At 44.6% G+C, this 22517-nt stretch overlaps 1 protein-coding gene across 1 annotated transcript; it reads left to right on the forward strand.

The window, feature by feature from the left end:
* Positions 1 to 41: 41 nt before the first annotated feature.
* Positions 42 to 11857, forward strand: LOC311112490 (zinc finger protein GLI2-like; the record flags this gene model as incomplete). Its single annotated transcript, XM_084155624.1, has 7 exons — positions 42 to 50; positions 152 to 292; positions 3119 to 3268; positions 5081 to 5245; positions 7670 to 7933; positions 8901 to 9270; positions 9456 to 11857. The coding sequence occupies 7 exons, from the start codon at positions 42 to 44 to the stop codon at positions 11855 to 11857; spliced, it is 3501 nt and encodes a 1166-aa protein (XP_084011750.1).
* Positions 11858 to 22517: the final 10660 nt, after the last annotated feature.

A 22517-nucleotide genomic window follows, 5' to 3' on the forward strand; every position in this document is an offset into this window, starting at 1 on the left:
TAGTTGAAGTGTTGTTGAGTAGAATTTCAGCAGGAGGGTTAATGGCTTGTGTTGGGTTAAAATAAAAAAGACATCTTTCCGTGGACCGTAAGAAAGAATGGACTATAAAGTCTTCTTCTTCTCTTTTCTCGTGTTCTTCTAACTCTAACAGGATCATCTAGGTGGGATGCTGGACCTGAAGGAGGACTTGGATAAAGATGAATGCAAGCATGAGCCAGAGATGGTGTATGAGACCAACTGCCAATGGGAGGGATGCTCCAAGGAGTACGACACGCAGGAACAACTGGTCCATGTAAGGAGAGGACGGGGACGGAGGGACAGGAGGGGATGGGGACAGGGACAGGGGACAGGCATCAGACAAGCGTTTCCTTTTTGTTTAACTAGCTCAGAAAATGTCCCTGCGTGTTTTAAAACAACCAACCTGGAGCCGGTTTCCTAAAGAGCATCTTAAGGCTAAGCTAATCGTTAGAACCTATGGACTCTGGTAGTATGTTACCTGTGGCTCTAATGATGAAACCTGGCCCAGGGCCAAGAGCAGAGGAAGGTCGCTATCTAATGAGTGCGTGGTGAGAGAGAGGAGGTCTGCCTGTCAGTGCAGCTGGAATAAGTCCAGAATAAATCCCATTGACCTCTAGGTCTATATGAGCTCCCTAACCTCTGACCTCTGACCTTTGAAGCCCAACATAAAGCCGTCCTGCCAGGAACACTAAACCCCTAAACCCTCCCTGATTTAGTCTCCACAGTAACCTCTAACAGACTAACAGAGTCCATATTTTAGTGCTGCCTAAGACTGAGGCTTGTCAATAGACTTCAACTGGGGTCCTGTTTTATTATGCTTTCCTCCAGATAGTTACTGAGAGTCAAATGATTCCTATAGATACTGAGAGTCAAATGATTAATATAGATACTGAGAGTCAAATGATTAATATAGATACTGAGAGTCAAATGATTCATATAGATACTGATAGTAAAATGATTAATTGGTTGTTCACATAAGTAAGCTTAGCTAAGTGTTTAGCTTCCATGAAACTGGGATTGTTTTACTCTATTGGACTTTTTGGCATGTAGAGTCTTGGTCGAGCAGGGGCATTCCAGGCCGTCAGTGAAGCAGAGAGAGGGGGGGCAGACAGAGAGAGAGACAGAGAGAGAGAGAGAAAGAGATGGGGGGGGGGCAGAGTGAGAGTGAGAGAGTGAGAGTGAGAGTCAGAGAGTGAGAGAGTGAGAGAGTGAGAGAGAGAGCGAGAGAGAGAGAGAGAGAGAGAGAGAGAGAGAGAGAGAGAGAGAGAGAGAGAGAGAGAGAGAGAGAGAGAGAGAGAGAGAGAGAGAGTGCACTGTGACACAGAGGAGCTCAGACTATGGCCTCCATTATCTGTCCTCATTGTTTCACTCAGTCACGACAGTTACACTCCAGCTGAACATTAGACCTCTCTGAGATCCTTCCTAATGATAGGCACACACACACAAACACACACACCCTCATAATGATAGGCCAGGATGGTTTAGGTTAGGCAGTTACGGACAAAGAGCTGCTTGTCTGAGAGAGCAGTCAACGCACGCTCAACCACCATGTGTCTTTGGCTTAATTATCATGGGCCAGACATTAAACCAACAAGTAGGGAGCGTAGCCTAAGGAATATGCTGGCATTTAGCTGCCACAATGATGGTCCTTGTCACTGATGTGTGTGTGTTTACATTTTACATTTACATTTTAGTCATTTAGCAGACGCTCTTATCCAGAGCGACTTACAGGAGCAATTAGGGTTAAGTGCCTTGCTTAAGGGCACATCGACAGATTTTTCACCTAGTCGGCTCGGGGATTAGAACCAGCGACCTTTCGGTTACTGGCACAACGCTCTTACCCACTAAGCTACCTGCCGCCCTGTTTGTGTGTGTGTGTGTGTGTGTGTGTGTGTGTGTGTGTGTGTGTGTGTGTGTGTGTGTGTGTGTGTGTGTGTGTGTGTGTGTGTGTGTGTGTGTGTGTGTGTGTGTGTGTGTGTGTGTGTGCGTGTGTGTGTGTGTGTGTGAATGCATACATGCCTGTTAGCACTATACTCTTGCAAGGAAAAAAGTAACTTTAGTTGCTGCAGGTTTGAAACCCGAGCATCCTGTTAGTTACCTGGTTGTTCGTAATTCCTGATGTTCTCAGGGTATTAAGTCAATTTCTACAAATGGGTTCATCAAGGGATCCCAAGAAACAGTGGTTTGAGTTGTAATCCCTCCACACTCACTGGGCCCCTGCACTCAAACACTACAGCCCTAATGAGGGAATGCTTACAAGTGCACAATACCTGTCCAAACCCATTCGCCCTAGGCTATGCACGCCAGCCAGCAGGATACCACATCAATCTTGGATAAGAGAGTTGGAAATCCGTCACAGGGCAATTCCATTAAATTAAAGTGTTGAAAGGCTGCACCTCTAGACACATACAAACAGAACGGAGCAAAGGAGCATTTGCCTGTTTGACGATTGATTTAATTTCCCTAACCGTAGAATCCCTCTTAGGGAGAAAGTAGACTAGTGGAACTCATCTATCAAAGACAAACAGCGCCACATGGCAAATTGTGCGTACCTACAACACAATCACGTCTTTTTCTTCACTGTCTGACAAACGGAAAGTAAACTGCAAACTTTGATTGATGGCGTTACTCCTAATTTCTTTGATAGGCAAATGGCTGCTCTGCCTTTGAAACAACCTGAAATTGACTTGTTCTAACAGACTTCTATCACAGAGAAAACCTCTGTCTCCTGTTGATAGTGTGTTTGCATGTTTTCTAAGTAGTAAAATTACACTCAATAACAGATAGAACAGAACACAACTAGACACCTAATAAAAAAGACAGTTCAATCACAGACAACCTCAGAGGGACTTCAGTGGAGAGAGAAACATTAGAAGTTACAGGCCCTGCACAGAAAGAAAACCTATCCCTTTCCCCCTAGGCACTTCATGTAGATTTCATATAATTACTACAATTGAATTACTATTGCTTACACCTATCTAATCCCTTAGATCGACACAATTGTCTAGGGAGTAGGGGCTAGGGGTTGTTACTGGACTGGTCCGTAATCTCACAGGCTGTAGAGATCCAGAAAGTCTCATCCGGGCATGTCTCCCTATAGCACATCAATAACGACCATATCCACGGGGAGAAGAAGGAGTTTGTGTGCCGCTGGGATGAGTGCTCGCGGGAGCAGAAGCCCTTCAAGGCTCAGTACATGCTGGTTGTTCACATGAGGAGGCACACAGGGGAGAAGCCACACAAGTGTACCGTGAGTAACTGATCGTTGCCAGGCTCGGCCTATGCTGAGCATTTGCCTCTCTAAACACTTGTAGAGTACACCGTCACACACACACAAACACACTCACTGAGAATCACACACACACATGGGCTTTTCTCAATATTTCACTTGATCATTCTAGAAAAGGAAGAAAGATGGTTCATCGTGCTTACAGAATGAACAACATTACATATTCTCATAGAGGATCTCCCTAAGCTGGTTAGTAGGGTGGATGTTAGTGGTTTCAGATGTAATTACCAGTATATCATGTAAGTAAAGAAGTGGAAAGGGCAATGGTTCCTTATTACAGTAAGACCTAGATATATCTTCTACAGTACTGTATTGTAAGTCCCTCATGTACAACATCTAAGACTTTGCTCTCTTCAGGCCAAATCCTTAACTTTTCGCATAAATCATGCACTGATGTCAAGGGGAGATTTGTTTCTAAAGTTAGGATTGGTGACTATTTACAGTGCTTTCGGAAAGTATTCAGACCCCTTCACTTTTCCACATTTTGTTACGTTACAGCCTTATTCTAAAATTGATAAAATTGTTTTTTTCCCTCATCAATCTACACACAATACCCCATAATGACAAAGCAAAAACAGATTTTTTGACATTTTTGCAAATTTAAAAAAAATAAAAAATGGAAATATCACAAGTATTCAGACCCTTTACTATGAGACTAGATAATTGAGCTTAGGTGCATCCAGTTTCCACTGATCATCCTTGAGATGTTTCTACAACTTGATTTGAGTCCACCTGTGGTAAATTCAATTGAAAAAAATTCAAGTATTCAGACCCTTTACTCAGTACTTTGTTGAAGCACCTTTGGCAGCGATTACAGCCAAACTCCAAGTGGGCTGTCATGTGCCTTTTACTGAGGAGTGGCTTCCATCTGGCCACGCTACCATAAAGGCCTGATTGGTGGAGTGCTGCAGAGATGGTTGTCCTTCTGGAAGGTTCTCCCAACTCCACAGAGGAACTCCGGAGCTCTGTCAGACTGACCATCGGGTTCTTGGTCACCTCCCTGACCAAGGTCCTTCTTCCCCGATTGCTCAGTTTGGCCGGGCGGCCAGCTCTAGGAAGAGTCTTGGTGGTTCCAAACTTCTTCCATTTAAAAATTATGGAGGCCACTGTGTTCTTGGGGACCTTCAATGTTGCAGAAATTTGTTGGTACCCTTCCCCAGATCTGTGCCTCAACACATTCCTGTCTCGGAGCTCTACGGACAATTCCTTCGACCTCATGGCTTGGTTTTTGCTCTGACCTGCACTGTCAACTGTGGGACCTTATATAGACAGGTGTGTGCCATTCCAAATAATGTCCAATCAATTGAATTTACCACAGGTGGACTCCAATCAAGTTGTAGAAACATCTCAAGGATGACAATGGAAACAGGATGCACCTGCGCTCAATTTCCAGTCTCATAGCAAAGGGTCTGAATACTTATGTAAAGAAGATATTTCATTTTTTTTAAATAAATTAGTAAAGAAAATCCTAAAACATGTTTTTGCTTTGTCTATATGGGGAATTGTGTGTAGATTGATGAGGAATTGTTTTTATTTAATCCATTTTAGAATAAGGCTGTAACGTAACAAAATGTGGAAAAAGTGAAGGTGTCTGAATACTTTCCGAATGCACTGTATATGCCTCCACACTAGAGTGTAATTCATTACACAATAATTGCAAAGATCATCTTTATAAAAATTAAACAGAATTGGAAAACAAGGATAGACGTGAAATACACTGGACAAAGATCCTGTGTTTGACTGCTTCTGTGTTTTCCTTTCTCTCTTTTGCAGTTTGAGGGCTGCTGTAAGGCCTATTCTCGCCTGGAGAATCTGAAGACCCACCTGCGGTCTCACACAGGGGAAAAACCATATGTGTGTGACCACGAGGGATGCAACAAAGCCTTCTCTAACGCCTCGGACAGAGCCAAGCACCAGAACCGCACACACTCCAACGAGGTGCACACACGCGCACACGCGCACACACACACACACTTCAATGAGGTCCTACTGGAGCTGCCTCCCAAACACCACCCTATTCCCTTCATAGTGCACTACTTTTGACCAGGGCCTTGGTCAAAAGTAGTGCACTATGCAGGGAATAGGGTGCCATTTGGGATGCAGACAAGCTCCCACACTGCACAGCACTGCAGCTCCATTCTGCCCTGCCAAGACTTCAGATAGACTCACTTATAGAGTCCATTAGATATTCTCTTAGACAGACATCCGTAGGATCAATATTCTTCTATCTTTTGTGACTGACTGTAAGGTCCTGGGCCAAAAGATTGTGGCATCAAGAAAGTACAAACTGACTAATGTGTCTTCAATCTGTTGTCTGCTAGCCTTTTACATATTCAGGCTGAAATGAGATGTCTTTTTCTCATCACGCACAGTGATTGTTCTTGGATGTCTATACTTGCCCCATTAAACCACGGCCGTGTGTGTGTGTTTGTTTGTGTGTGCATGTGTTCCCAAGTGTGCGTGTGTGTGTATGCAGGCGTGTGTGTGAGTAAATAATGATGTGCGGAACTAATGAGCGTGGCAGCCCCACAATGCATTAGTGTGAATCAAGCGTAGGCATCCCCTATGGAGATCCAGACCACCTGCAGATCACCAATACAAAATGAACCCTGGAACCGTTTCAAGCCTCCTACTAGCCTATCCATCAGGAGATAGAGGAGAGAAATGTGGGGGGAGAGCACAATGTCCCATAGATCCACACACACAGACACACACACACTCTACCCCTCGGGATGAAAAACAAGACTGGATCCATCCCACTAGTATAACTGTAACTTTATTACTGGAAACCACATACATCTTAGTGATATTCTGTGGCTCTAAGCAGAACCAACAAGTCACTGGTTTTACATACATAATTTATACACTCTAATTGCGTGTTTACAACAACAGCTAGTCACAGCTAATCTGAGTAAGTAGGAGGGGATGGATATTCTAATTCACAGTCATGTATTTGAATGTTATTAAACAGAATATGAACTGGGTGATATTCATCTCACTCTGGATCCTGTGTGGCTCACTTGGTAAGAGTGTGGTGGTAACAACGCAAGGGTTGTTGGTTTGCTTCCCACTGGGGCCACATTTAAATGTATACACTCACTGTACTGTAAATCGCTTCGGATTATATATATATATATATATATATATATATATATATATATATATATATATATATATATATATATATATACAGTGCATTCGGAAAGTATTCAGACCCCTTCACTTTTTCCACATTTTGTTACGTTACAGCCTTATTGTAAAATTGATTAAATCGTTTTTTTCCCTCATCAATCTACACACAATACCCCCAAAGCAAAAACAGATTTTTAGAATAAAAAATGGAAATATCACATTTACATAAGTATTTAGACCCTTTGCTATGAGACTAGAAATTGAGCTCAGGTGCATCCTGTTTCCACTGATCATCCTTGAGATATTTCTACAACTTGATTGGAGTCCACCTGTGGTAAAGTCAATTGATTAGACATGATTTGGAAAGGCACAAACATTATATAAGGTAGTTTGCCAAAAGGCACCAAAGGACTCTCAGACCATGAGAAACAAGATTATCTGGTCTGATGAAACCAAGATTGAACTCTTTGACCTGAATGCCAAGCGTCATCACGTCTGGAGGAAACCTGGCACCATCCCTACGGTGAAGCATGGTGGTGGAAGCATCATGCTGTGGGGATGTTTTTCATCGGCAGAGACTGGGAGACTAGTCAGGATCGAGGGAAAGATGAACGGAGCAAAGTACAGAGAGATCCTTGATGAAAACCTGCTCCAGAGCGCTCAGGACCTCAGACTGGGGCGAAGGTTCACCTTCCAACAGGACAATGACCCTAAGCACACAGCCAAGACAACGCAGGAGTGGCTTTGGGACAAGTCTCTGAATGTCCTTGAGTGGCCTAGCCAGAGCCCGGACTTGAACCCAATGGAACATCTCTGGCGAGACCTGAAAATAGCTGTGCAGTGACGCTCCCCATCCAACCTGACAGAGCTTGAGAAAATCTGCAGAGAAGAATGGGAGAAACTCCCCAAATACAGGTGTGCCAAGCTTGTAGCGTCATACCCAAGAAGAGTCGAGGCTGTAATCACTGCCCAAATACTTATGTAAATTTAATATTTCCGTTTTTAATTTTTTATAAATTTGCAAAAAAAATCTAAAAACCTGTTTTTGCTTTCTTTGTCATTATGGGCTATTGTGTGTCGACTGATGAGGGGAAAAAACAGTTTAATCAATTTTAGAATAAGGCTGTAACATAACAAAATGTGGAAAAAGTAACATTTTAATTAATTTTATCTCTCTGAGTATAAACTTTATAAATAAAGGTGAAATAAATCAAATAATTGTATCCACAGAAACCCTACGTGTGTAAGATCCCCGGGTGTACGAAGCGCTACACGGACCCCAGCTCTCTTAGGAAGCACGTGAAGACAGTCCACGGACCAGAGGCCCACGTCACAAAGAAACAGCGCAGCGACCTGCCGCCCAGCAGACCCATGCCACCCAAAGAGAATGGAGAGAACGAGACAGGCCGGGGCATGGAGGAGAAGATGGACAGCACCTCGAGAGGCATGGAGGACTACCTGCAGGTCAAGTCTATCAAGACGGAGAACTCTGTGGTAAGAGATCGTCTGGTGTTGCAGCCTATCATTCAATGAGAGATCATTTGGAGTAGAAGATATACATGTATAGTGGAAATATAATTCAGCAAATACAGACAGTTTTTAGTTTACTATGGTTATGTGTGCCTCCTAAAATATGGTTTAGCCACTTTAAAGATTTGTCCAATCAGATAATGACCTTCTACTTTCTCAGTCTGAGCCCCTACTAACAATGGCATGCAAATCTTACCTAACAAACGTGTATCCTTCCTCTCTAACACTCTCTGCTTGCTACTTGAACATTTCCTTTCCATTTCTCTTCTCCTTCAAACTTTCCTTAAGGACAGACATTACTAAGGTGAGCACAGCTTCAGTTTTAGCTTCAGTTCATTACAGAATATCTATCAGAATATCTCTCATCATTTCATCATCCTGTACTACTGCTGTATAACAAGCCATAGACAGTAAGGGACACAGTCCAAAAATGTCTATAATAGTTTTAAGTCCACATTTTGTACACCGTCAAGAGGGACTGGGGAGCCCAACAACCCAGAGAGCCACAGATGCATAGCCCCGTGTGCTGGCCTAGCATGTACTCAAGCATCCTTTCATCTCTCCCATTTCTAATTCACAGACAGTCAAAGAGAGCTATAATCTGTAGCCACCCCAACCAACACTCATTATTTACAATTAAAGTTGTGGATAAAAGAAGTTGCATGATTCACTGTACATCTCCTTATGTTGTTATGTTATCACTGTTCTACTTTGCCTTCGTTAGATGGTGATCCCTTTCCTTTTTAGATAGTTGATAAACATGTTGTCTCTCTCTGCCTCTCTCTCTTCCTCTCTCTCTCTTGCTCTATCGCTCTCTCTCTCTCTCTGCCTCTCTCTCTTCCTCTCTCTCTCTCGCTCTCTCTCTCTTCCTCTCTCTCTCTCGCTCTCTCTCTCTCTCTCTCTCTCTCTCTCGCTCTCTCTCTCTCTCTAGATGTATCAGTCCAGCCCTGGTGGTCAGTCGTCATGTAGCAGCGAGCCGTCGCCACTTGGCAGTTCCACCAACCATGACAGTGGAGTAGAGATGGCCCTCCACAGCGGCGGGGGCAGCATGGGGGACCTGACTGGGCTGGACGACCCCTCGGGGCCCCTCATTGACTCCTCCTCCTCTGGCCTCTCGTCTGGCACAGCAGGGGTCGGGGTGGGCCTCCACCTACATCAACACCTAGGCCCCAGCCACATCCACAGACTAGAACACCTGAAGAAGGAGAAACTGAAGACGGTGAGGGACTCCTGCCAGTGGGCCAATCATCATCCAGCTCCTCCAGTCCAGAACACCAAGCTACCGCCCATACCAGGAAGCGGTGAGTGAACATAAAAACAAAGAAGTAACCAGTGTTTTCATAATGATCCTTTTTGAGTATTAGATGGTAGATAAAGTAAGATAGATATAAGATAAAATATGTTTTGTCAATAAAAAATTCAGTACATTCAGAAAACTATTCAGACTATATTTCTCCTGTGTAAAATAAATTATTATTCTCTTCAGGGTCCCTTCTGGAGAGTGGAAATATGGGTGGTGGGCCTGGATCTTTCCCCGGCCTCAGTCTCAGTGAGCTGTGTTTCAGTAAGATGACTGTCCTGAACCAGCTGGACCATCTGATGGAACGCAGGGACAGCACCACCAGCACCGTCTCCTCTGCCTACATCAGCCGGCGCTCCTCTGGCATCTCCCCCTGTTACTCCAGCCGCCGCTCCAGCAATGCCTCCACGTTCAGTGGCCTCCGCCACAACAACATCAGCTCCACCGGCTCCTACGACCCCATCTCTACAGACCTGTCCCGGAGGTCCAGCGACGCCAGCCAATGTGGAGGTGGTGGAGGAGGGGGAGGGGGAGGGCTGCCCAGTCTCCTCAGCCTCACCCCCGCCCAGCACTACCACCTCAAGGCTAAATATGCGGCGGCTACAGGTGGAGCCCCACCCACACCTCTACCCAACATGGAGAGGATGAGTCTCAAGACCTGCATGGCCCTCTACGGGGACGCTTCCCAGCGAGACTCGTCGTCTGGTTACTCCTCCTTCAACACCATTGCCCCAAGTGGTGTTCCCAGGCACTGCAGCGGCGATATGGGAGGCTATAACGGCCGCAGCATGATGCCCCACGAAGCTCCGTCCAACATTCCCCGTCGGGCTAGCGACCCCGTCCCCCGACGGCCGTCCCTGGACGCGCTGTCTCCGCTGTCCCACCAGCCTCAGGTGCAGCGCTACAACAGCATGGGCAACATGCAGAACCTCCACCCACACGCCTCCCAGCCGAACCAGGCCCTATCTGCAGCCGAGCGGCGTCACCTGGCCCTCCAAAGCCACCAGCCGCGCTCCGACGGCAGCCTGCAGCGATACCCCTACTGCCCCCGGCCGCCCAGCATCTCTGAGAACGTGGCCATGGAGACCATGGCCGGCGACATGAGCGGTAGTCGCAACAACAGTGAGGAGGAGATGATGGTACTTCCTGATGACGTCGTTCACTACATCACCTCTCAGGGCGGAGCTGAAGAGTCAGACTGTGCCACCGGGTACAACCGACAAGCACAAGGTGGTTTCCATGGAAACACAATAAACCCTAACCCCCAGCAGCAACAGCAGTTTTACCAGCGAAGGATGGCTGTGGTGGACACCAATATGAATATGAACCCCTCGTCTGCACCACAAACCATGCCCATCTCCTGTGCTCTAAGCCCAGGCCATCGGCAGCAGTCTTTCCCCTCCTCACCCAGTAAGACGAGCACCATGCCGGTACAGTGGAACGAGGTCAGCTCAGGGACTGTGGAAGCTCCTCACAACCCAACCCAACAGCCGCCATTCTGTCGAAGCAAACCAAACCTCGCCATGGTCCAACAGAAACAGAACTTTGTCTCGTTCCGGAATCAGAATCTTAACTCCAACCAGCACATTGCACAGATGAACCACAACCTGGCTCACGCAGCCCAGCAGGGGAGATACATACAACAGCAGAAGGCTGACTCGAGGCTGAGTTGTGTCCAGCAACAGAGCCTACAGCAACAGCAGCCCGCTAATGCTAACCTCAATGAACCAGTGAGCCTCGAGTATGGGTTTAACCAGGGTCCTAGCGATGCTAACGCTAACGCTAACCAGCGGTCCTCCTGTAGTAGTATGGCAGTTGGTGGCACTCTGGGTATGTTGAGCCAAAACAGTAAACTCTCTGTAGACATGCAGAACAACCGGCTGAGGACGCAGCCAGGGGGGAGTCAATCGTCTCAAGTCACATTTAAGGATAGCGGTGTGAATTCTTTGCGGATGATCTCACATGAACAGAACTATAATATAGCATCCCAGGTTCAGCATCCCATCCAAAATGGAGGTCAAATACTCCTCCAGCCAAGACCGCCCACAGAACCTAAGTCTCTAAGCAGACAGCATTCAGGGTCAATGACAATGCAGCGACAAAACTCAATTGGCAATCACTGCAGCAATGGCAACAACACAGACAACAATGGTATGTTCTACACGGGACAGATACACGTGTTTGAGCCAAACGGGAACGTCAACATGCAGATGATGACATCATCAGTAGTGAATGTTCCTCAATGTCCCTTAGACAGCACTGAGACCACCATGACCTCGCCGGGAGTAAACAACCAGGTCTCCAGTACGGTGGACTCTTCCAATGGGACAGGGGCAGAGGAGACCCAGATTGACTTTGACACCATGCTGGATGACGGGGACCACTCCAGCCTAATGTCAGGTACCATCAGCCCCAGTATCCTCCAGAGTCTGTCCCAGACCTCCTCCAGACTCACCACCCCCCGGAACTCTGTCACCCTGCCTTCCCTGCCCTTCCCTGCAGGGGGCAGCAACATGGCCATCAGTGATATGAGCTCCCTGCTCACCGCGCTGGCAGAAGAGAACAAGTTCCTCAACATGATGTCATAAGGATGATCCCAAATACACTGAAGGCAGACACAAGTAAAACCAGGGTACCTACCTTGGTGTATTTGGCCCAGGACGTGTGTTAAAATAAATGACCTATTGTAACCCAAGCTCTTTAAACTGACTGTGTGAATGATAAGAGGGGAACATACTAGTTAACATTGTTGCAGAGGTGTTGAACTCCTCCTGACCATGTGATTGAACACTAAGCACCTCATTGGAGAACTTTGACGACCACCAGAGACTAAGGAACGTATGAGATTCTGAAGACTTCATGTTAAAACACCTCTATGTTTGTGTTACTTATTGTATTATCCTGTACAGTATTATTATGGAGCTAATATGGCAATTTCATATCTATTGAGAAGCCATATTTTGCCTTAGATGATTAAGTAAGTATAATGTAATCCACAGCACAATTCTGTTAATGTTGTACATGAGATATAGTGTACAGTTCTGCAGTAAAACAAGTTTACCAAGTGCCTGGCTATGCCGCAGAATATGCAAGACAAGCATATGACACAGTTCACGTTGAAATGCAACCAGGTCATTCTGTATGATACCGATTTGGGATTTTTCTATCATGTCGTTATTTGAAGACACACATATATGTAAATTGTGTAAATTACTTGATCTAAAATGATTTGATTCTTTCTTTCACATCTTATTCGAAAGTCATTCATCCGTGCAGATTTTGTTTTTTCTGTCAGTGAAATTGCAAAAAAATAAATATGGGACAAAAATTATTAAATAATTCAATAGTCAGAAGAAATCTTTTTCTAATCTATTTAGTCATGTCAGGTCTACTTCCATACTGTGTCTTCGATATGCGCCATTGTCTTATTTGTCCGTTGAGTTGGACTATTGAGATTAACAGTGACGTCTCAGTGTCGGGACAAGTTGTGACTGGAATTAAGTAAACATTTCAAAAGAATATGCAAATACTTCATATGATACATATTCTGGGGGAGATTACATTGCCATTAACTCTCGTTGATGAATTAGGAAAAATCTAAAAGGGAAAAAGAATCCTAATTTTCAATGACAAATGACCTTTTCTCCAGTGCAGCCCTTGCTGATGACAAGGATACTAAGATATCATAGTGTATTAGGAATCAAAGCTTTTTCTACACTACCATGCAACTCTGTTGTGCTGGATATGTATATATCTTTTGTAAATTTTTATAAAATACAGTATTGTTTTTCTTTTACTGAATTGCTGTCTGGTGAGTTATTTCAAACCATGGGTGTTATGGGACGGCCTGTTCAATAGGGCGATATGGGCGACGCACTGCCAAACGGGAAAAGGAAGGGATTTTTTTTCTAATCAATTATATCACGGCAACAGTAGTTATCAGTGTTGTAATCTATACGTCTGATCTGCCACAGTGCCACACTGCCACTAAATGTCGAATCAGGCTAAAGTCGTGCTTCAAATGGCTCCACCCCCTTTTGGGGCGATTTCAGTCAGATTGAAAATCGCCCAGAACTTCTGTCATAGACTCCCATGTAAAATCTATTTTTTTCAAATTTCAGAGCCTTCAATACAATCTCAATGGGTGTCTGTGGGCTTGCACTTACGCGCTTTCGTCATACGTTACGTAACCATGAACGTAACTGAGAAAAGAGTGGATTGTTTGAAAGAAATTCCTTTTTGTCGGCGAACAAATGAAGATAAATTGGCAACGAAACAATTAGGACCTCCCAGACCAAATTTAATAATTCAACAGGTTTCTACTAAAGGCGGAAAGTCCTACACCCGAGGATTTTCCAAAAATTGGTACGAACGAAAAAAGACATTGCCACTCACTCAACTGGATGACGAGGGATACAGGCTAGCTGTCCGCCGCCACAACGATGAGGTTAGTGTTGATAATCACAAGTTTACTGGATGTGGATATGGTGTAATAAAGGCAGTTTATTCAGAGGTAAATATATCTGGAATCGCGTTCACGGACCCGTTCGTCAAACTCTTAGGGAGCTATAAATTAAGCCCCATTACTTACCATATCAGATAAGAGAAATTGCTGCAGCTACATATATTTTACATCCTGGCCCTACATAGTTCACTATTTGCATCACTTACCAAAATATTACATGTGGTCATATATGCTTGGAAAGTGGAGATGCCATAGAACGTCAAAAAAGTAAACATTGCTGGAGACACATTGCCGTTTTGGAGAAGACATCGCGTTTGCTAGCGAAGAGATTTGTTGTGGCAAATGAACTTGGGCTGGGAATTGCCAGGAACCTCACGATAAGATATATGCATCAGCATTGCGAGTCTCATGATTCTATACGTATTGCGATTCGATACTGTGATTTTATTGCGCACCATATGTCTGTTGCAGAGGGATCAGAAAGCCATGAGAACGAGTTTTGATCAGTCATGGAAATAAAAGTGCTGAAAACAAATTGGCTCCCAATGTGAAAAGATTGAGAACAAGCTATGAAGGAACAATAATGGTGTTTTGGTGCAGGTACAGCCAACTAGCGCTAAAATATTGCGATATTGTCAATACAGTATATCGTAAAGTATCACTATGTAACTCGATTTCTTTCACCCCAATCCCTCAAATTAACGGTAAATAACTGAATTGTTTGCCCCACATTTAGCTAAGATGATTAGCTAGCCAGCTAAAATGTTTTAGTTAGTTAGCAGTCGCATCTACAATAGTTTACTGTCAATAACATGTCTCCAAAAATGACGTGGTGTCTCCAATTGTGTTGACATTTTACAATTGCAATGCGCATCCATGAGTATCCACTTTCTGTAGCTCAGCTGGTAGAGCATGGTGCTTGTAACGCCAAGGTAGTGGGTTCGATCCCCGGGACCACCCATACACAAAAATGTATGCACGCATGACTGTAAGTCGCTTTGGATAAAAGCGTCTGCTAAATGGCATATTATTATTATTATTATTATTATTATCTGAAGAGAGCCCCGAAACATTGTGTGCAGACATTTTATGCAATAAATGAAGTAGGTTCAATCTAGTAGTTCTGATCTTCTGATTGGTCCTGATGAGTTGGGCGAGGTCCCCTGCAGGCTACTGTCACTGTTGCATTGGCTCTGAGTCGGGTTCTCTGTCTTCAAATGTTCAGCCTAAGAGAGGGGATTTGTGTGTGTGTGTGTGTGTGTGTGTTTAACAGTGATGATGTGTGTGTGTGTGTGTGTTTAACAGTGATGATGTGTGTGTGTGTGTGTTTGTGTGTGTGTGTGTCCTCAGAGCAAGAACTCGTGAGTTGGAAGAACTGAGAGGCCTATGGCGTGGGTGTTGTCCTTGGCCACCTGCTGACAAGGCTGACAAGATAGGACCCTTTTGTCCATTGTTATTGGATAGGAACAGAACTTATAACCAGCTCCTGACCTAAATAGATCTTAGCACAACATTTTACTCAACATATCATATTCCATATTCACTATAACAAATATATTTACTACGACATTAGCAAGAACCGCCACATCCTCAGCCGGCTAATCCAGTGTGTGAAGTTTTGCGGAGTGTTTGAGTTAGCTTTGCGAGGCAAAGATGAAACTGAGGGCTCCACCAACCCTGGTAAGCCAACACTTTTGAGATCAGTCAATAAATGCTTCTGGTATTGACTTATATGCTGCCCCTGTCTTCATGTTGTTGCTGGACATATCTTTTTTTAAATGTGTGTAGGTCACCTAAATCATCAGAAAAATTGCCCCTCCTGAGAATTTTTTCAGGAGCCGCCACTGGTGTTATTTCTCATGGAATATGATATGTTTGAAATTACACTACTGGTCAAAGGTTTTAGAACACCTACTCATTCAAGGGTTTTTCTTTATTTTTTACTATTTTCTACATTATAGAATAGTAGGCAAGACATCAAAACTATGAAATAACACATATGGAATCATGTAGTAACCAAAAAAGTGTTAAACAAATCAAAATATATCTTATATTTGAAATTCTTCAAATAGCCACCCTTTGCCTTGATGACAGCTTTGCACACTCTTGGCATTATCTCAACCAGCTTCACCTGGAATGCTTTCCCAACAGTCTTGAAGGAGTTCCCACATATGCTGAGCACTTGTTGGCTGCTTTTCCTTCACTCTGTGGTCCGACTCATCCCAAACCATCTCAATTTGGTTGAGGTCGGGGGATTGTGGAGGCCAGGTCATCTGATGCAGCACTACATCACTCTCCTTCTTGGTAAAATAGCCCTTACACCGCCTGGAGGTGTGTTGGGTCATTGTCCTGTTGAAAAACAAATGATAGTCCCACTAAGCCCAAACCAGATGGGATGGCGTATCGCTGCAGAATGCTGTGGTAGCCATGCTGGTTAAGTGTGCCTTGAATTCTAAATAAATATGGACTTGGTCTTTTACCAAAAAAGGCTATCTTCTGTATACAAACCCTACCTTGTCACAACACAACTGATTGGCTCAAATGCATTAAATTACACAAATTAACTTTTAAGAAGGCACACCTGTTAATTGAAATGCATTCCAAGTGACTACCTCATGAAGCTGGTTGAGAGAATGCAAAGCTGTCATCAAGGCAAAGGGTGGCTACTTTGAAGAAGCTCAAATATAAAATGTGTTTTGATTTATTTAACACTTTTTTGGTTACTACATGATTCCATATGTGTTATTTCATAGTTTGGATGTCTTCACTATTATTCTACAATGTAGAAAATAGTAAAAATAAAGAAAAACCGTTCAATGAGTAGGTGTTCTAAAACTTTTGACCGGTAGTGTAGGATGCATTGTTTTAGGTCTCCAATATACAGTACCAGGCAGATAGAATCCAATTGGCCTGTAAATTCATATTACACTTTACTAGAAAATAAAACTCCCATTTTCAGAAATCCCCCCACAATATAAATGGTCCGTTGTTGTATTTCCCACTCCTTGGTTCAAAACTGAACATAGAGACAGTAGACATAATAGACAGTAGCCACCACATCAGAGAGCTGAACTGTTCTTTGTAAACCTCTCCTTCCATCTTAGAAGTATATGAGTGTTGATTGCTTAAATAATTCAGGAGAAAAACTTTCATCTTTGAAGCCACACAATTTCTCCCTCTCCTTGCTGCCAACAAAGCATTTTTCCTCCACATCGTATCCCGTCATGTCAGACATTTAAAAGACACCGGCTATCTTTCAAGGTAATTATGGAGGCTTTGAATAGGTTTGTCTTACCCCTGCTCATAATGTTGGCCTGGACACAATGCTAGTTTCACTCCAGAAACAGGTGAGAAAGGACACACTTGTAAAACCGCAAGGTGCATACAGAGCAATTGCTAAAGTTAGCCTGTGTGTAGTCTAACATGAGCAGTTACAGATCGCCCCAAAGGAAACTGCTGTTGAAACCACATAAAACACACACCAGTTGGAGGGAGAGAGAGAAAGAGAGAGTGAGAGAGAGAGGTCCAGGGAAGGACAAAGCGTCAAGCAGAGTGTTAGCGCTGAGGAACAAATGATTTTATTCTGACAGCTTTTGCCACTGGAATTCCTTATTCTCTCAGAAAAATGAAGGAGAGAAAATAGCCTGAGGATATGAAATCGTATCAGACAGGGGGTTAGCGAGAAGCAAGTCATAAATTAGCAACACCTCAATTTATTGGTAGAGCTAATAGGTTGAGAATAGGGAGATGCACTGACTTTCGCAGTATGTACAGACTACAAAAACATCAGCTGTATTAGGCAGACATTGAGGGGAAAAAACGTTGGTTCTTAGCATTCTGGACATGTTTTAAAATAACCAAGGTTTATTACAGGAGGCACCAGCCTTAACCTCAAATCTAGCAACCCTAACACTAGCTTCATGTCCACATCCTGGTTCAACCCTAACCCTAGCTTCATGTCCACATCCTGGTTCAACCCTAACGCTAGCTTCATGTCCACATCCTGGTTCAACCCTAACGCTAGGTTCATGTCCACATCCTGGTTCAACCCTAACGCTAGGTTCATGTCCACATCCTGGTTCAACCCTAACCCTAGCTTCATGTCCACATCCTGGTTCAACCCTAACCCTAGCTACATGTCCACATCCTGGTTCAACCCTAACCCTAGCTTCATGTCCACATCCTGGTTCAACCCTAACCCTAGCTACATGTCCACATCCTGGTTCAACCCTAACCCTAGCTACATGTCCACATCCTGGTTCAACCCTAACCATAGCTACATGTCCACATCCTTGTTCAACTCTAACCCTAGCTACATGTCCACATCCTGGTTCAACCCTAACCCTAGCTACATGTCCACATTCTGGTTCAACCCTAACCATAGCTACATGTCCACATCCTTGTTCAACTCTAACCCTAGCTACATGTCCACATCCTGGTTCAAACCTAACCCTAGCTTCATGTCCACATCCTGGTTCCATTCTAAACCTTGCCTCAATCAAAATCACAACCCTAACCCTAACCCTAGCATCATGAGGACCACTTTGGAAACAAGTGTTTAAATACTTTGAAGTGCTATACTCTGGGACCACATTGTACATTTTGTATTATATGTCTCTTACCCAAATAAGTTCAATTCAATTCATGTCCACATCCTGGTTCAACCCTTACCCTTGCCTCAATCACAATCACAACCATAACCCTTACCCTAACCCTAGCTTCATGTCCACATCCTGGTTCAACCCTAAGCCTCAACCACAACCCCCCTAACCCTAACACTGTCCACAAGTACCAGTTCTGTTCTGTCACAGAAACAGTAACCAACGGTGAAGTAAATCCACAGCTTACATGTGATATTATTAGCGGAGGTCATTTTCAACCCTTTCTCGTCCCCTCATTGCCTCAAAGGAAAGCATGTCCCTCTAAACCCTGCAGTAAAGCAGACATGTCTGTTGTGAATTAAAAGGGCTTTTGAGGCATGCATTTTACAGCAGGTCCTGCATTCTTCTGTCCCCAGGGGAGAGGAATGTGATTTACAGGGTCTCTTTATGAGTGACAAGGTATTCAGGACACACACATGACTCTCCATACAGCTGCCCACAGACATCAGCCACAGACAGTCTGGCACACGGCACAGCGGGGCAGCTGCATGCTGACTAACACTGGCACTGGTCTGGACTGGTCTCCACTGCTGCTAACCACTGGACCTGGGACAACTCAAATTATACATTGGCAACATCCACAGGCTGATGAAAGATAACCGAGATACACCATCCCCATCCACTCAAACCTGTGGGACATGGGACTAGCGCTACAGCAGTGCACTGAGCCACAGGCCCAGGATTGGACCACAGTACTAATGATGCTTTAATATAGTGCTGCTGTCCTCTGGAACAGGCTCTTGACTGATTGGATGAGCAATGAGAGCAGGGCAAAGAGCTGCAAGCGCATTGTTGGATAATCAATCAATTAACCAAGCAGGCAGTTCCAGGCTGGCTGGTATACAGGCAGCAGGCAGGCATGCCCCCCTAATTACCACACAGGGTTAGGTCCTTGCATCGCTCAGCATGGGGTCTAAAACAACCACCTTTGGGTCATTGAATAGAACAACAATTGCATTTGATTATTCAACAAATTAAGCATTGCAAAAGATTATGTATTTAATGATTTGTCATTTTAACCTCACTAAAATGGTGCTGTGACAGTTCCCTAAACCAGGCCTGCATGATAGAAATTCTGAACACCTAGTTTGTCTTCTGCAGCACCATAGACCTTCATCAGAGAAGGCTTTCATCCTGTGTCCCCTAGTCAGAACATCACCATCCACGGTGGTGCATCAGATCAGCCTTCACACACACACACTTCCCCCTGCGGAGGGGCCTACACATGTCTGTTAGTGATCTGCCGGAGATCTGAGGGTCTCTCCGTTCTCACCAGGCCCCCGTGAGAGCTTCCAAGAGGGGCAGCCAGCCCCCCCCGACGCTCCACTCCGCTGGTGCTCGCTCTCATTTAACTTCCAGAGTGAAGAGCATTTGCTGCATGTGACACACCCGGGCCAACACACTTGAAGTGCCTCTCCTACATCTCCTCGATGTTGTTAATTAGATATAGCACAAAGCTCCTCTCCCAGAGTGGTGTCAGTGGCTTCTCTCAGAAAGAGAGAGAGAAAGAGAGTAGCCGCAAAGTTGTCAGCACTCCCAATGAGGAGGAGGGGGGAGGGGAGGAGAAGGGGGAGGAAGGGGGGAGACGATGGTTTTGCCTGCATATAGGATGTAGCAGTGCCTGGGCTGGTCCTTATTAGGGAAATAATTATGTTTGAAATGGGATCGTCCCATGCCTGCTCAGTTGGAACAGCACATTTTATATATGGGCAGCCAGTCTACCCTACAGTGTTGCTCACTGATTGACTGGCCACATGGGGACTCAAATTAATTAATAAATGAATGTTGTCTTTCAGTGGAAAAGAGGCCTGGCTAGAATTCAGAGATATTTACATGATATTATTTTAATAAAAATGAATGACCTATCAGGGATTTCTGTGCATGATCCATCAAGAATGACATCACAAGCAGGAACTAGGGCTGCGGGGCTATTTTGTGGGGAAGATTCGGCCTTGCTAGCATGTCATATGTAATAATATATGTGATAATGCACGGCTGTGGCTTTAATGGTGTAATGTAGTGTTTGATAAGCAGCACAAGGGAGTGTGAGGAGGGTTAGAGGACATGCAGTCTCCTTCACCATCTCCTTTGTGACAGGGTGGATCCGGTGCTCATTGGACCAGTAACATTGCAATCATTCACTTAATCAGAATTTTCCATCTGTCACAGACACCATGCAACCCAACAACAAGCGTCGCTTTGAGTGACACCATGTCTCCTTGATATCCCTGGTCATTATATGACCTCAATGATGGTTAAACAACCACATTTTATCTTTATTTAACTAGGCAAGTCAGTTAAGAACAAATTCTTATTTACAATGACGGCCTACACCGGCCAAACCCGGACGACGCTGGGCCAATTGTGCGCCGCCCTATGGGACTCCCAATCACGGCCGGTTGTGATACAGCCTGGAATCGAACCAGGGGGTCTGTAGTGACGCCTCAAGCACTGAGATGCAGTGCAATAGGCCGCTGCGCCACTCGGGAGCCCATTACATTACAGGAATAATAGAAACAGCACATTAATACAGTGCCTTGCAAAAGTATTCACCCCCCTTGGCGTTTTTCCTATTTTGTTGCATTACAACCTGTAATTTAAATTGATTTTTATTTGGATTTCATGTAATGGACATACACAAAATAATCAAAATTGAGGAAGTGAAATGAAAAAAATAACTTGTTTCAAAAAATTCTAAAAGAATAATAACGGAAAAGTGGTGCGTGCATATATATTCACCCCCTTTGCTATGAAGCTCCTAAATAAGATCTGGTGCAACCAATTACCTTCAGAAGTCACATAATTAGTTAAATAAAGTCCACCTGTGTGCAATCTTAGTGTCACATGATCTGTCACATGATCTCAGTATATATACACCTGTTCTGAAAGGCCCCAGAGTCTGCAACACCACTAAGCAAGGAGCACCACCAAGCAAGCAGCACCATGAAGACCAAGGAGCTCTCCAAACAGGTCAGGGACAAAGTTGTGGAGAAGTACAGATCAGGGTTGGGTTATAAAAAAATATCAGAAACTTTGAACATCCCACGGAGCACCATTAAATCCATTATTAAAAAATGGAAAGAATATGGCACCACAACAAACCTGCCAAGAGAGGGCTGCCCACCAAAACTCACGGACCAGGCAAGGAGGCCATTAATCAGAGAGGCAACAAAGAGACCAAAGATAACCCTGAAGGAGCTGCAAAGCTCCACAGCGGAGATTGGAGTATCTGTCCATAGGACCACTTTAAGCCGTACACTCCACAGAGCAGGGCTTTACGGAAGAGTGGCCAGAAAAAAGCCATTGCTTAAAGAAAAAAATAAGCAAACACAACTCCAGAGTGGCGCAGTGGTCTAAGGCACTGCATCGCAGTGCTAGCTGTGCCACTAGAGATCCTGGTTCGATTCCAGGCTCTGTCGCAGCCGGCTGCGACTGGGAGACCCATGGGCGGCGCACAATTGGTCCAGCGTCGTCCAAGGTAGGGGAGGGTTTGGCCGGCAGGGATGTGGGTTCGTTTCCCACGGGGGGCCAGTATGAAAAAAAAAAAATACATGTATGCATCCACTAACTGTAAGTTGCTCTGGATAAGAGTGTCTGCTAAATGACTAAAATGTAAAATGTTTGGTGTTTGCCAAAAGGCATGTGGGAGACTCCCCAAACATATGGAAGCAGGTACTCTGGTCAGATGAGACTAAAATTGAGCTTTTTTGCCATCAAGGAAAACGCTATGTCTGGCGCAAACCCAACACCTCTCAACACCCCGAGAACACCATCCCCACAGTGAAGCATGGTGGTGGCAGCATCATGCTGTGGGGATGTTTTTCATCGACAGGAAATGGGAAACAGGTCAGAATTGAAGGAATGATGGATGGCACTAAATACAGGGAAATTCTTGAGGGAAACCTGTTTCAGTCTTCCAGAGATTTGAGACTGGGATGGACGTTCACCTTCCAGCAGGACAATGACCCTAAGCATTCTGCTAAAGCAACTCAAGTGGTTTAAGGGGAAACATTTAAATGTCTTGGAATGGCCTCGTCAAAGCCCAGACCTCAATCCAATTGAGAATCTGTGGTATGACTTAAAGATTGCTGTACACCAGCAGAACCCATCCAACTTGAAGGA

The sequence above is a fragment of the Coregonus lavaretus genome (genome assembly GCF_964263955.1).
Source record: "Coregonus lavaretus genome assembly, chromosome: 38".
Classification (NCBI taxonomy): domain Eukaryota; kingdom Metazoa; phylum Chordata; class Actinopteri; order Salmoniformes; family Salmonidae; genus Coregonus; species Coregonus lavaretus.